At 64.3% G+C, this 15,172-nt stretch overlaps 1 protein-coding gene across 1 annotated transcript in view; it reads left to right on the forward strand.

Moving 5' to 3' along the window:
• LOC144284207 (myomesin-2-like) overlaps positions 1-15,172 on the forward strand; it is a 47,050-nt gene that overhangs the window by 5,803 nt on the left and 26,075 nt on the right. Inside the window, exons 6-12 of the mRNA XM_077848527.1 lie at positions 3,998-4,086; positions 4,169-4,219; positions 5,379-5,543; positions 8,132-8,293; positions 9,242-9,383; positions 11,360-11,559; positions 12,146-12,199. Coding sequence (XP_077704653.1) covers positions 3,998-4,086; positions 4,169-4,219; positions 5,379-5,543; positions 8,132-8,293; positions 9,242-9,383; positions 11,360-11,559; positions 12,146-12,199 — 863 coding nt within the window. The remainder of the gene's footprint in view (positions 1-3,997; positions 4,087-4,168; positions 4,220-5,378; positions 5,544-8,131; positions 8,294-9,241; positions 9,384-11,359; positions 11,560-12,145; positions 12,200-15,172) is intronic.

The raw sequence follows: 15,172 nt of genomic DNA on the forward strand, positions 1-15,172 counted from the left end.
GCTGGGCCCTGGGGAAGGGAGGAGCCCTGAGCTGACCTAGGAGGGTCCCTGCTTGGACCTGAGGAGTGGCCCTGAGCTGACCTAGGAGGGTCCCTGCTGGGTCCTGGGGAGGGACCCTGAGCCGACATAGGAGGGTTCCTGTTCCAAGGTGGGGCTGGGGTGAGGTTCAGAGCCTGACCCCGTAGGCCCAGGGGAGGCGGCCAGCCCCCACCCCACCCACGGGAAGTCCCTCCGACCTCTCTGTGCTTTTCCTCCTCACACTCACTGGTTCCACCACTGCCTCCTGCAGGTTCCTCAGCTTGGGACTTGGGGCTGGTGCCGGGCCTGAGCCCCCCGTGCTGCCCCTGTGCCTCCCTCCAGGACGGCAGCTGCTCGGGTGCGGCCAGCCCCCTGCGCCGGGCTCAGGGCCTCCCCTCCTCACCTGGCCTGGCAGGTTCCCCATCACCAGAGCCGTCACCTCCCCTGCACGTTGCTCACGGCAGGTGTTACCACCTTATGATGTGGCTGAAACTTTGTGACAAGTTATTACCCTGCTTTTTCTGGGTAAATTGGAGGCTCTTTCAAAAAGCTGGAGGGCCTGGCGTCTGGGCCTCCTGGTGCTGTTTACTGAGAACCTACTGTGGGTCAGGAGCAGGTCCGGATGCTTGAGAACAGGCCCCAAACCCAGGTCTTTGAGGTCTTACCACCCGACATAAGGAGCTGAGCCGGAAGCACAGGAATACAGTGAGCCCCGCGGTAAATCAGGAGGCCGTGGTCGCAGGCGTGGGGGCTGTGGGGGGATGAGCCCTGGGCCTCAGGGTGGGCTGGGGGGGGTGAGCCCCGGGTCAGGGCCTAGTGTGGACTGGGGGGGGGTGAGCCCCGGGTCAGGGCCTCAGGGTGGGCTGGGGGGAATGAGCCCCGGGTCAGGGCCTCAGGGTGGGCTGGGGGGATTAGCTCCGGGTCAGGACCTCAGGGTGGGCTCGGGGGATGAGCCCCGGGTCAGGGCCTCAGGGTGGCCTGGGGGGGTGAGCCCGGGTCAGGGCCTAGTGACAGGACACCATCGGGGCGAGGCTGCGGGAGATGGGGGGGCCGGGCTGTCGGTGGCCACTGGGGCGGGAGGGCTCAGGGCCTGCAGGCTGTGCAGGGAGAGGCAGGGGGCAGGCCAGGCTGCCGGGCAGGGGCGCCCTGGACGCGGCCTGGTGGAGGCTGCGGGTCTGGGCCCACGCGTGTGCCGGGCCGGGGGTCCTCGCCGTGGGGTTGGGCCGCCCTGGCCCTGGCCGAGGCCTCTGAGAAGGAGGTTGTCTCCTCCGTTTCCCACGCCTGCGGGATCTGAGGGCCTGGAAGCCCCGTGTGGGAGAGCGTCGCCCTCGGCGTGGAGGCTGCGCCTGCGGCCAGAGCCGTGTGTCCCCCTAGTGCGGGGCCGTTGGGTCCCGCGGGTCAGCCTGGGGTCTCAGCGGGGGGTCCAGGGCGTCCAGGGACTCCGCTCCCCGGCGTCAAGTATGAAGCCTTTCCCTTAGTCGTGGGGTGGTCGCCGGCCCTGAACCCCAAGGGCGTGGGCTGCACCCGGCCGCAATGCCGTGGGGTGCGGCTCGGCCCGGCCTGGCGCTCGTGTGTCCCCGACCCGGCCGCGGCTGCCGGTGGGGGGGCTCCCTGGGCTCAGCTGTTCATACCGCAGTGCTGAGTGGCCGTCATTCGATCCGGGCGGCCGGGCGGCGTGGAATGTGCTGGCCGCACCCGGGGCCGCGCGGGGGCGGGGGGGCCCTTCCTGCTGCCGCCGGGGGTGACGTGAGCGCCGGGAATACTCCCCGGCCGCCGCCTGGATTCTTCAAGTGCTTGTGACCCCGAGCCACCCGCCCTATAGGCTCCCAGCATCGTCCCGGGTCCGCGGTGCGAGTCCTGCGTCTCCCCAGGCTGGACGTGCTCCTGCCGAGCGGCCCCTGGCCTGCTGCCTGCGCCCCTGCCCCGGCCGCAGCTGTCGGGCCCGCTCAACGCCCCGTCCAGGGGGACGCTGGGCCGCACCAGGCCAGGCTCCGAGCCCCCGACATGTGTCCCAGCCTCTTTCACGGGGACCCCACGGCGTGTGTTTGTCCCATGTGGCTGTTCAGGTGGCGCGTGGGGACCCCGAGACGCAGAGGTGCCCGTGGGCTCTGCACGGACCGAGGCCCCTGCCCCCCGGGAACCCGTCCTAGGGAACACGAGGCCTCCCAGTCACCCGGGGCCATGTCTCTGGGCATGGCCTGGGGGGCGGAGAGGGACCGGGTCCTGCCGGGCCGTGGGAGGCCCCTGGGTCCCCAGGCTCCCCCGAGACGCAGTTCTGAGTGGGGTGCGGTCTCCTCACACCCCGCATGCCCGCCGGCCCCCGTGTGCTTCGTGTCTGCACCGGCGTCCCAGTCCCGTCACCTGCTCGGGGGGCACAGGGCCAGGCGGGTGCGCTCGCTCATGATCCGAGTGTGCCCGGCGCGCGTCGGGGAGCAGAGAACATGCACAAGCCGTGAGACGGGGTGACTGTCCCGGAGCCCCGGTCATGCCCCCCACCGGGTCAGGGCTCCCCACTGGGTCAGACCCCCCCCAAGGGTCAGGTCCCCTCCCCCTGATCAGGCCCCCACCCGGTCAGGCCCCCCCATCCCGTCAGGCTCACCCCTCGTCAGGCCTCCACCCCCGTCAGCCCCACCGCAGGCACCCGGGCACCTGGGCAACTGCAGAAGTCAGTGGGTCTGAGCGGGGCCCATGTGCCTGACGCCCTGAGGACGCTGCCCTCCTCTCGTGGGTGATGGCACGGAGCGGGGCGCAGGCACCCCGAGCACGGGGCAGGGTCCAGCTCCCCGGTGAGCCCCGTCCGCCCGCTCAGTCCTAGGTGCTAAGAGGCCTGTGGCGCTCACGAGGGAGACGGCTCTGCCCGGATCATTCTCCATCGGAGCAGCCGCTCAAGGTCTCAGGGGAGATGCTCCGGGTGGGGGCCGCCTCCGCCCGGACTCCCGCGCCCCTGGCTCCCCGGTCCCCGCCCCGCCCCTTCGGCCCGGCTCTGCAGACACCGCTGGGTGCACGCGGGCGAGGGAAGTGTTGGTGCAAGTGCAGGATCCCCCAGATGCCGCGTCCAGGCCCTGGGTCCTCGGGGCACCGTGAGCTTTGGTTCAACCCCAAGCCTCGGGTAAACCTCCTGTTTCCCGAGAGTGGGATTTTCCGTGTTACTTCGTCCCGGATGGATGTGGTCCCGATGCCGCTTTCCGGGTGGCCAGGGGACGACAGACACCAGCTTCGTGCGCCTTGTGCACCACGCGCCCCAGGGGTCACATCCCCCCCCAGGTGCTGGGCGGCGCTCCTCTCCTGGGGTGCTGGAGGCCCCAACCCACCTGCCAGAGAGCGCCCGGCATTTAGTGGAAGCTCCTGCTCCTCATCCGGGGTCCCCACCGCGGGGTCGGGGGGCCATCGGTCGCGGCCAGGAAGCGAGCTCCCACGTCTGCAGGGTGGTTTGGGGCCAGGCTGCGCAGGGGCTCCACCCGGGGTCGCGGGGTCAGCTGGCCGCGGGCGCCGGGTCTCTCCGGGGGGACACGCACCCTCCCCGTGGGTGCTGCCTGCGGTGGGCGCAGCTCGGACACCTCAGGGCACCCCCGGGTGACCGTGAGCTTTGGGGTTGGGCCGTAGCGTCCCGTGCACACGCGGAGTCCCCGTTGTGGGGGGAGGATTCCCTGGACGTGGAGGTGACAGGCGCCCCCTTGGCCCCTACAGCCGGGAAGGCGGCCCAGTTGGGGTGGCCCGCGGGAGCCCAGGCCGCCCAGACGGAGGCAGCTTTCAGGAGAGCCGCGAGCGTCCGCAGGGCAGAGGGAGGCCAGGCCGGGCCGCAGCAGACCCGCGTCTATATAACCCCCTTCCCAGGGTGGACCCCGCGTCCGTCCTACGTCACCCCCGGCAGAGCATCGAGGCCACAAGAGGGCTTTGGAGGACCGTGCTCGGATCCGGGGGGCCCGGGCCCCTCCAGACGGCCGGGCCTGAGGACGCCGCCTCCCTTTCTCTCCCCCAGGGCAAACTTCGACGACACGGCGACCTACTCGGCCGTGGCCACCAACGGGTACGGGCAGGTGTCGACCAACGCCGCCGTGGTGGTGAGACGTGAGTGGTCCTCAGGGGGTGGGGGGCGCCCCCCACGGCCCCCACGCCCGCCGCCTGCGCCGCTCACCCGCCTGTCCCGCAGGGTTCCACGGAGACGAGGAGCCGTTCCGCTCGGTGGGACTCCCCATTGGACGTAAGTCACCGTTCCCCCCTCGCGCCAAGAACCTGCAGGGGACGTTACTTCCTGGGGGTCCAGCCTTTCCTTAAGTCCCGTTTCCAAAGTCCCTGCGAGTCCTTCCTGGCCGGGCGAGCGCAGCGACGGTTCCGGGGCCAGGGGGACCTGGGGCCCATCACCCCTCTCCCCGCTGTGCGCCCCGAAGCACAAGTGACCCCGTGCAGCCGCCCCGTCAGGAGGCGAGGCCAGTGCCCCCCCCCACCCCGGGCCGGGCGGGGAAGCCGGGTGACACGTCGCTGTGCTGTAGCCTCTCGGGACCAGGACTTGCCGCACGGCCCGGCGCCGGGGCTGTTGGATGGTCTGGGCACGCGGCTCAGGGCGGAGCTATGGTGGCCGTGATTCGGGGTCCGGGTGTCGCAGGTCCGGGTCGGTGACGGAAGCGCCGACCCCGGGCCTGCGGGGGAACTGGTGGTGCCCCTGGCACCGGCACCCTGTCAGCCGTCAGCCCGTCTGCACCTGTTGTTCGGGGTTGTCCCGGGTCCCACGCTTGCGGCTCCTGCAGGAGCTCGGACGGGCGCGAGGGCCGAGTCGGGTGACCCCTGCCTGCTGTTGGGAGCCGGGGTGTCGGGAGGTGAGGGCAGTGCTGGCGGAGGGGACACCAGCCCCGGAGGTTCCTGCTCCCGACAAAGAGCTCCCCGCGACGCACGTGTTTCCCAATCGTAGATTTTTTTTTTCTGTTAAGACTTTCCTGCATTTTCTTCCGGGAGCTTCTCCTTCCCTGCTAAACATCATATTTTTGAGACTTATTTTCGGTGCTGGGGGCCTGTGGCTGATCGGGTGCCGGGCCTGCACCGGAATCACACACCGGTGTGTGCGGCCCTGACGCAGGAGCCCGCCCCGCCCTGTGCCCCCGCACACCTGTGCCCCCGGGCAGGCCTCAGCGTCTCGCAGTGGGGGCGGCCGAGGTCACGTGTCGGCCCAGCGGGCAGCCGTCTTCCTGGGGCCGAGCCTCTTGGAGCCGCTGCCACCCCCACCCCCCGATGCATCCTCACTGGGCCCAGGGCTTGGACGTGACCGTGGGGACACGTCCGGGGACGCGGCTCCGTGGGGCGGGGGGCGCGGGGAGCTGCTCTGGCGCCGGCCCCTCCCGCTGTGACCGTGTCCCCTCCCCGTGCAGTGCCCCCCTCGTCGGTGCTTCCATACATGCACTTCGACGTGCAGTTCTTGGAGAAGTTCGGGGTCACCTTCCGGAGAGAGGGCGAGACGGTCACTCTCAAGTGCACGCTGCTGGTGACGCCGGAGCTGAAGCGGGTGCAGCCGCGCGCCGAGTGGTACAGAGACGGTGAGTGGGGCGGGGGGGCGGGGGTCACTGCCCGGGGCTCGGGGGGCTCTCCCGCGGGGGGTCGCTGCCCCGGGGCTCTCCAGCGCGGCTGTCCTCCCCCCCGGGGCGTGCGCACCTTCACCTTCTCTGGGCGGGGGCCCCGCGAGGAAACCGGGTCCCGCTTGCGTTTACTCGGGACCTGACACGCTGCAAAATAGGACGAAGAACCGTCAGCCTGCCCGCCGGGTGCTGAGGGTGTCGGGGGGAAACAGAGTCACGGAGCAGGTGTCGTCGAGGCGCGGGAAGCGTCCCAGGACAGGGTGCAGGGTTTGCCCCCAACGTGGCGGCGACCACGCGTCCTGGAGCTGCAGACACTCTCCGTGGCCCGGGGGGCCGTGGCGCCTCGGTGGCCCTGGGTGTGTGGGGCGCGTGTTCTGAACCACGGTCCGGCCCCTCCCTGCACCGAGCGGGCTTCTCGGAGGTGAGGGGTCAGGGGTTAGGGGTGCAGGTGCCCAGGCCCCATCACCGTCAGGCCGCCGGGCTGGGGAATCCCCGTGGGGACAGCGGAGACCACCCTCTCTGGCCTCTCTGTAGATGTTAAAACGCAAGGGGATTGTTTTTTTCTTTTTACTTTTTTTAAAATCATGGAGCCCTGAGGCAGCAGGAGGCTGGTGCGCCCGAGGGGACGCTGGCCCAGGAATGCCGCCCCCGCCGGGCACCCGAGGTGCAAACGAGAGGCCAGGACGCGGGGGCGAGGCCAGGACCCGGGTCGAATCGGGAGAACCAGGGCCGCTTGTGTTAAATCCCGGGGCGCTTGGCTGTGGTTTGCGCTTGAGGCCGACGGGGCCGCAGACGGGTGACCCTGCTCAGGGACCGGCTTTGGGCTGGGCGCTCCCTCAGGGGACCCGCCTGCGGCCGATGGCCTGTGACCCCCGTGCGCCCCGGCTGCACGTTGCCTTGGGTGTGTGACCCGCTGCAGAGGGCGGCAGGTGCCCGGGCAGGGCCAGGGCCGCAGGCTGTGCGGGGACCCGCGTCTCACCCCGCCCTGGCTGGCGCCCCACCTCCCCCTGAACCCCCCTGCCTCACCCTGACCCCCCATCTCACCCTGACCCCCATCTCACCCTGACCCCCCACCTCGCCCTGACCCCCCATCTCACCCTGACCCCCCATCTCGCCCTGACCCCCCGCCTCGCCCTGACCCCCCATCTCACCCTGACCCCCCACCTCGCCCTGACCCCCCATCTCACCCTGACCCCCCACTTCGCCTTGACCCGCCCCATCTTGCCCCAACCCCCCCGCCTTGCCATGACTCCCCGTCTCGCCCTGCCCCCCCCGCCTTGCCCTGATCCCCTGCCTCACCCTGACCCCCGCATTGCCCTGACCCCCAACTCGCCCCGACCCCCCGCCTTGCCCTGCACCCCCTGCTCCCCACGCCCCAGGCTGGGGGTCGAGGTACAGGCGCCGCGGACCCCGTTCCCCGAGGCCTCGGGAGCCGTCGTCTGCACTCTGAGCCCGTGGCCTGTCGTCTGTCTGTCCTTCCTGGGCTGGGACGCGCTGGGACGGGACTTGGCTGCCCGGCGTGCCCCGATTTACGTCTGGCGTCCTTGGCTGCGCCGTGGGCCTGGGCTGATCCTCGGGAAGGCGAGAACCTGGTAAAGCACCTCCAGGGGTCTGCTTTCCCGACGCCTCTGCACCTTCTGCTTTGCCTCTGAGGTGCCGCGTGGGGAAAGTCACGGTCTGGGACCCGCGTGGCCCGAGCCTGGAGGTGCAGTGCCGGGCACGACAATCAAACACGACACTTTCCTTACATGGACGTGGTTTTTATGGCAAAAAGCTCCAAGTTATGATGTCGTTCACCGAGCAATCGGGGCCACCCCTTGGCTGTAGAGGGCGTGTCGGCGCCGAGCGTTCATGCTAACCCGGGAAGGCGCATCCACGTGTGCCCCGGTGCCAAGCCGTGTCTCGGCGACAGAGGCCGTGATGCTGCGAGCTGCAGGGCTCCGCACCGCGCTCGGCCGGGCGCTGCTCTATTCCTTCCCCGCTGGGCATGTTCTCGGGTGACATCGCCCTCAGGCACCTGCTCCCTCCCGCGTGGCCCCAGCGTGCTGGGCACCCAGACAGCGCACCCGCCCCAGGCCTCGGGCTGACGTCCGGTCTGCGCTCCTGTGGGAGGGACGCGGGGCATCTGTCCGCCCTCTCCGACCCTGGACGTAGCCCCGGAGGGCGCGGTGGTCGCCCCTCGTCCGTCGGCTGCCCCTGGCTCCCCGCCTTCCGGGCTGGCTCGTCTTCCGGGCGCCCGTGGGGCTGCTGGGAGCCTTGGGGGTCCTCCGCTGTTGGTGGCGACGGCACCCGGCGGGCTGTCGGCACAGGGCAGAGGCGGGGGCCCAGGGGGGTGGCCCCGGGCAGGCAGGTGGGCCCGGCCGGCCGCCGACCCCACGAGCAGAGACACGCTGTGCCTGTGGCTGCGGTCGCTGAGCGTGTGCTGGCCTGCGGACGCCTTCCCCACGGAGTGGCCCACGGCGCGCCTGCCCCTGTCTCGGAGCTGAAGCTTCCCTCGTCGGCGTCGGGCCCGCAGGTGCGGGGTGACCGTGCGGCGACCGCTCTTTCAGATGTGCTGGTGAAGGAGTCCAGGTGGGCCAAGATGTTCTTCGGGGAGGGCCAGGCGTCCCTGTCCTTCAGCCACCTGAACAAGGACGACGAGGGCCTCTACACCTTGAGGATTGTGTCCAGAGGGGGCGTCAGTGAGCACAGCGCCTTCCTGTTTGTCCGAGGTGCGAGGTGGGGGAGGGCGCGGGGGGGGGGGGGAGGAGGGGGAGGGGGGCGGGGTCACGCGTTGAACCAGAGCTAGAAGAGGGACTATTATAACTTAGAGGAAAAGATAAAGGAACAAATGCAAAACATACGCACTCGCCCTCCCCGCCCCCGCGAGACAGCACGAGCTTGCAGGCCCGGGTTCTAGAACCTCCCGCAAGTCTCTCCCCGTGTATCAGGTTGGCGTTGAGCGTCCCTTCCGTTCTCCGCCTACGCCCTCTGGCAAGATGTTTCGCCCCATAAAGATGCAACGGGTGCAACGTGGTGAAGCTGCCGGGGCTCGCTCAGCCGCAGGGGGGACGATAACGCACATGGGGCTCCGTGATGCTTGAGAAAGATCACCTGTGGCTCCATGTCAGGGAAGCCCTAGCTTTTAATACGCGGAGGAGAACGGAACGAGGTGTGCCGTGCTCATGGTCACGGGGCGACCGCAGGGTGCATTGGGGTCAAAGGTGCGGCCAGGCCGCCTTCCGAGGAGCCGGGCCGGCCTTCTGCGCCCTGTGACGCGCGGCGGAAAGCAGTGCTTCCTGCAGCCTGGTCTCGGACGGGCTCACGGGGTGCAGGGCCGTAGGGGCCCGGCCGGTGCAAAACAGACGAGTGTAAGGTGATATTTCTCAGGCGTTAGAAAGGCCACGTCACCCTCATTTCTTCAGTCAGTTGACGTGACGTTACGTGACCTTCAATTTTGGGATCGATCATGAAAAATCGTAGACTTGAGTGTTTTATGGAGGATGGAACGTCTTGGCTTTCAGAGCTCAGACACGCGTTCGCTTCTCGTCGTCGAGTCACGGGGACGCGAGGGTTAAGCAGAGGGTCGCCCGGGGTCGAGGAGGTAGCCTGAGTTAGAGACGCAGGCAGCAGGCCTCTCGGCGCCGCCGCAGGCCTTGTCTGTGCTCCCGCCACTGCAGACGCCGACCCGCTGGTCACCGGGGCCCCGGGTGCGCCCATGGACCTGCAGTGCCACGATGCAAACCGCGATTACGTCATCGTGACCTGGAAGCCGCCCAACACGACCACCGAGAGCCCCGTCATCGGCTACTTCATTGACCGGTGGGTGCCCGCTGCCCCCTTCCAGGGCCGGAGACGTCCCTGAAGTCAGGGTTGGCACGTGAACCCGCTCGCTTGGATATTTGTCTGAACTCAAGTTCGTGACTCTGTCGTTGACGAGATCAGGTTCCTCACTCCGGTTCTTTGGCGCTCCAGGGTATTGGACCCGTCCCAAGTGGCGGGGTCGGGGAGGGTAGCTTTCTCGGTGTTGTCTTCGTTCGCTGGTTCGACACCCAGCGCTGGGTCCCCTCCAGCTTCTCCAGGCGCGTTGAACCCTGGTTCCGGGTTCTGGGGGGCATTCGGTCCCGCTTCTCCCTCTAGAGGAGGAGAAAATGGGCAATACAGACGCACCGCTGGGAAGATTGGCCCGTGCGTACCCAAGGTCCATTCTTCATTGAATTAGGTGTTGTTGCTTCCAAGCAAAAACAAAACAAAACAAAACAAAAAAACCAAAAAACCAAAACGCTGACATTTCAAAACATACAATACTGGAATTTACCTTTGAGTTACTTTACTGACGTCAGTGTGGGTCATCGTTAAACCCCTCACGTTCCGCTCCTTGGCACGGCGCTCAGGGCCTGGGAGGAAACCACACAGAGCCAATGAATTTACTGGACGTACCATTTATGCCCCAATTACGCAGTCCGACCACCGAGGGAAGTGGTCGTCAGAGAAAATGAGTTCAGACGTGAGAAACGGGGTCTAGGAGACTGGGGCACGGGACGGTGGCTCGGGGGAGGGGTTTAGGATGCCGTATGTATAAAGCACAGTAAAATAAGGTGTTTATTTCAGAAAAATCAACGGAGTCTGGCTGCCCTTTGGCATCACGCTGGTCTTGTTTGGGTACAATGTTTGCCATCAGGATGATATTTGGGGGATGCTAAGGTCAGATATGAGGGATGCATTGGTCAGGGTTTACCTTGGATTTAAAAAAAAACAACCATCAAAACAAGGCCATTTATTTTCTGTTTTCCTGGGGCTTTTGAAAAATTTTCCAGCCATTTGGCAAAAACGATTTCATGGCCCTTCTCAGTAGTGATCCGTTCCCCTCCCTCCTTCCTTGAACAAGAGGATCACCACAGGACGTTCGGGAGGGGGCGCCGGCTGCCCCTGCTGCCCCTGCTCGCCCTCCTGCCCTGCCGCAGCCCGGGTGGGGGGCGTCCCGCGGCCAGACTCGGCGCTGACCACGTCCTGCCGTAGCCGGTTGGCACAGGTCGGTCGCGAATGTGCACAAAAGTCCCGAATAATCCGGAGAGAGAGGGCGCGGGTTCTTTCTAAGGCGCATGCGCAGCCCTGGCTCAGAGCTGATTCCCCTGAGCTTGCCCTGTTCTCCTGGGGATCTGACATGACCTTCTGGTGCCGAAAGTTCTCAACCTGGGAATAGTGGAGCCTGATCTCGTCTGCGTCTCCAGGTGTCCGGTCAGGACTTAATGTTTTCAAAAGACCCCCAAGTTCCACGTGAGACGTGCTGGGAAGAACGGACCGAGCCGGCGTTGGGAGAGATTGGGATCCTCGGGTGTGGCCCAGGGGCGCCCGCAGGGGGCAGGCAGGGAGGCCGCCTGTGCCTGTGCGTCGGGCGCGCGGGGAGCTCAGGGCACCTGCCGATTTTGCCTGTAACTTGGAAAAAGGACCATCCCGGGTGCATCTCATGGGACCTTGGAGGATATTTTGGCTAAATATAGCTGAAGGCGGGGAGCGACCTTCAAGCTATGAATTATAAGGCTTTTAAATATACAAATAGATATATTTGACGTTTCCTAAATAGCGCTGTCTTTAGAGTTTATGCTGCTGCTTATAGAAACCTAGAGCTTCAACCGTGTCGATCTCCACCATCCCTCGGGGTCGTTTCCCGTTACGGTCGCTTTCCGTCCACGCGGTGTGTGTACGGTGCACGCAGAGGCCTGTGTGTCTCCATCAGGCTGACGTATTTGTCGCTCTTCCTCTTTTTTTTTTTTTTGCTCTTCCTCTTTTATCTGAAGATGTGAAGTGGGAACGGACAACTGGGTTCAGTGCAATGACGCGCCCGTGAAAATCTGCAAATACCCCGTGACTGGACTTTTCGAAGGCAGGTCTTACGTGTTCCGCGTGAGGGCGGTCAACAGCGCAGGCATCAGCCGGCCGTCCAGGGTGTCCGAGGCCGTGGCCGCCCTCGACCCCGTTGACCTCAGGAGGTTGCAAGGTAGGTGGCGCGGACTCCGGGCCTCGGATCACGCGGTGGGCTCTTTCTCTTCCGCACTCAGCCGTGTACGGGTCCGAAGAACGTCTTTGGAGGCTGAGGGTGGCTCGGCGCCCTTTCCCTGCGGCCGTCCGTGCGCGGAGCCGCGTTAGGAGTGGGCACGGCCAGGCCGGCTCACCACATTTCCTGGTGCTCTTGGCCGGACTCCAGCCAGATGGGTTCAGAATTAGAATTTTCCTGGTCCGTTGGTGATAGAATCTCAACACGTAATGAGACGCAGAAAGCTTTGACACCGAGCCACTTGGGTCCCGAATGACACTTTCACGTGACGCAGATTCCCGAGAGGGATCGGCCCCTTGGTTGTGGTGTGAAGCGAGCCGTGACGTTTTCCTTACCCGCGGGGCCTTTTGTGCCCGGACACAGCTCCGAGGAGCACCGCGTCAGGACATCCACCCTGGTGTCTTTGGAGTTGGGGTGTGGTGTGATCATCACCTACGGGGGGTTTGGATCACGCACACACTCAGGGAAACTGGGGCTTTCTTAGGGGACCTTTGGATGCCAAAGTCCGCATCAGCCTTTCTCTCCGCAGCGGTCCACTTGGAGGGGGATAAAGAAATCGTGATCTATCAGGACGACCTTGAGGGTGAGTGGCCCTGCTGCATGCCCCGGGGATGCGGGATGGTGGTCGGAGGCCAGAGCGGCAGACGCAAGACCCAGCGGGTGGGGACCGCCACGCGCGTACACACGGGGCCGCGGGTCACGCCTGCAACAGGAGCGAGGCAGGTTGAGGGAGGGTCGGCCCCGGGGTCCTGCATGTGGCTTCATCGCCTCCACGAGGGATCTGCGTCCTCCAGGGGGCCGCACAGGGACGTCCACGCTGCCCGGAGCCCTTGCCTCCGGCCGAGGCTGGGTCCTTTCTCTGAGGCTCCGTGAGCAGAGGACGGGTTCAGGTTTTCTTTTGAAGCGAACATCTCATCTCTAGCATTTTAGCAGAAGTGGACTGAGTTCCTCCTGCCAGTATCCCTGGCCCGAAAGTTCGCACTTCCCCCACTTAGGCTGGGTTTTATGAGCCCTTCTCTTTGCTGCTCCGTTCGGGGATGGCAGAGGGTCGGCTCGTTGAGGAGGGGAACCTAGCGCGATTACTCGGAAAGCCGAAGATTTTAAACAGACGTATGCAATGAGAGTTCACGGGGGACAACGAACTGGTTGGAAATTAAGAAACATGGATTTGGAGCTAGTGCCCCAGGAGGTGGACTTTGAAGCTTTCCTTTAAAACTGCTGTGGACCTCAAAAAATATACATTAAAAAAACCCTCCTGAGGTCCCAAGCGCTTTCCCCGGAGAGCTGAGGACTCAGGGGTTCAGTGGTTGATCTTCCTATTTGCCCCCAGACGGTCCCCAGACACCGGCTCTTCTGCACCTGTAGCGGCTCTTCTCTAACATCTCGAGAACACGTCCTTCTCCACCATATTTAGTCTTCCTTAGCTCCTCCACTTCCAGACATAGAAATTGGGGAGGATGCCCGGTTAATTAATAAGTAATAGAAATAATTCAGGAAAGGGTGACTCACTGTGACTTCTAGATAACGGGCTGAAATGTCGTTATTTGCGTAATATCTGGCTCTGCTCAGCGTGGACGCCGTGGTCTCGTAGCAGACGGGCCTGAATGAATAGGCGTGTTTGACACGAGAAAGAAGGACGTTCCCTCTGTCACCTCCGGGGTGGATGGGGTCCGTGAGGAGGGGACTACCCGAGCTCTGCTGCGTGGGCCTCTGGACGTTCAAATAAAATCACCCCAACGAGGAGGCACACGTTGCACACTAGGGCCGCCGGCGGATGGGGCCGCGGGAGCGCGTGCCCTGCTGGGGAGGACAGGTCTTCATCCGTCGTATCCACGGCACATTGGAAAAGACCTAGCGTTCCAGTCGATGCGACGGAAGCGTAGTTCACAGACACGACAGATCCCATTTCCAGCTGCAGGGAAGTCACGGACGCCCCGTGTCGCGTTTCTGCTTGCGTTTCCTCTGATAAGGAGGCAGGTTGTCTGGCTCCCTGGGGCCCGGGATGCATTCTCGGGTGGGGCTGCCTCACGGTCACGCTGCTGAGGCTCCGCTTGCGCAGAGGCCAGGACACCCAGAGGCCAGGCGGCTGGAGACGCACACTGGGGCGAGGCTGTGCACACGGCGTCCTGGCTGGTCCCGAGGCCTGGGCAGACCCCGGAAGAAGTGGGGCTCCGGGGACCTGCTCTGCTTTGCAGAGATCGAGGGTTTATTTTACTCAATTTGCACAACAAACACCTTTTCTAATTCAATGACAATCCGTAGAGACAGGGATTCCCTGCCCCGTTCAGCCCACTTCTGGGCCCCAACAGGTGCAGTTAGGAGGGTCTCCCGGTCGCCACCCTGACGTCCTTCCTTCCTGGAGACCCGTCTGTTTCCTGTTTGAGCTAGAAAAGAGCCGGCAAATGCCGTTTGTTTTAATGAAAAACAACGGTTAAAAAATCTGTTGGTTAAAAAATCTGCTCCTCTGCTATTTTACAGGGTTTTTTTAAAAAATTTATTTTTATTTTTTTGCTCAGTTTTTCTAACCAGTTTAATTTTCAAGTCTTCCTCAAACGGTTTAATCTGCCAGTGCTCTCCTCTTAATAGCATCCAACTTGTCCAGCCTTTCTTGAGTTGGTCCCTTGAGAAATGCACGCCCTGTCCCGGGCCTGGCCAGAGCCGGCGGGTGCAGATCCCTTCCGCTAAGTACAGGTCCGGTTGCTCAGGGGTCGAGGAATCACGCGCTCGTCTACACACCTGCATTCTCCTAAGCTCTGTCACCTCGAAGATTCTGAAAATCCCAAATAGAGTTCGTGTCTCATGGACTTAGAGGAAAACCTGCTGGCAGCCCGTGGAGGCTGCGGTGTCCTTGGGTGGGTGGAACAAAAGGCAGGACTTGCAAATGGGGGACCGAGGCCCAGGCCCCTGTTCCACAGCCCGGGGATCCTGGGAGAGCCCTGCAGCTCCCTGAGCTCCGTCCTCGTCCCATAGGGATGCGACTCACAGGGCTCCAGGGAGGCTTCGTGGTCCTGAAGCAGAGCACCCCGCCCCTGTACCCATCACTTAGTGGCCCCCGGTACCCCAGGGTGATGCATTCGGACTGTCCTCTCATCTTGGCTTGCTTTCTTTGTTTCTTTCTTCCTTTTCCTTTTAAAAAAATACTTTATATATATATATATATATATATATATATATATATATATATATTTAATATTTATTTGAGAGGAGCAGAGGGAGGGGGGAGGATCTCAGAGACTGAATCCCTCGGAGAGCTGAGCACGGAGCCTGACGCAGGGCCGCATCCCATGACCCCGGGATCACGACCTGAGCTCCACCGCTGCACCGTGCAGGTGCTCCTTGGTTTGCTTTCAGTTACGTCTCGGTCCCTGCTCTTGTCTCCGCTGCTAGGAGGGTTGGTAAGAGCTCCTGTCACCTCCCTGGCGTCCACTCGGCCCCCGGGGCCCCCCGAACCCTCTCCTCTCTGTCCGAGGTTGAGGTCATCTGCACGTCTCCAGCGCTCCTGCTGCTGTGTGGCCCAGGGTGGTCTCCAGAGGCTCCAGGACTTGACCCCAGCCAG

The sequence above is a fragment of the Canis aureus genome, chromosome 15, assembly GCF_053574225.1.
Source record: "Canis aureus isolate CA01 chromosome 15, VMU_Caureus_v.1.0, whole genome shotgun sequence".
NCBI classification, from domain to species: domain Eukaryota; kingdom Metazoa; phylum Chordata; class Mammalia; order Carnivora; family Canidae; genus Canis; species Canis aureus.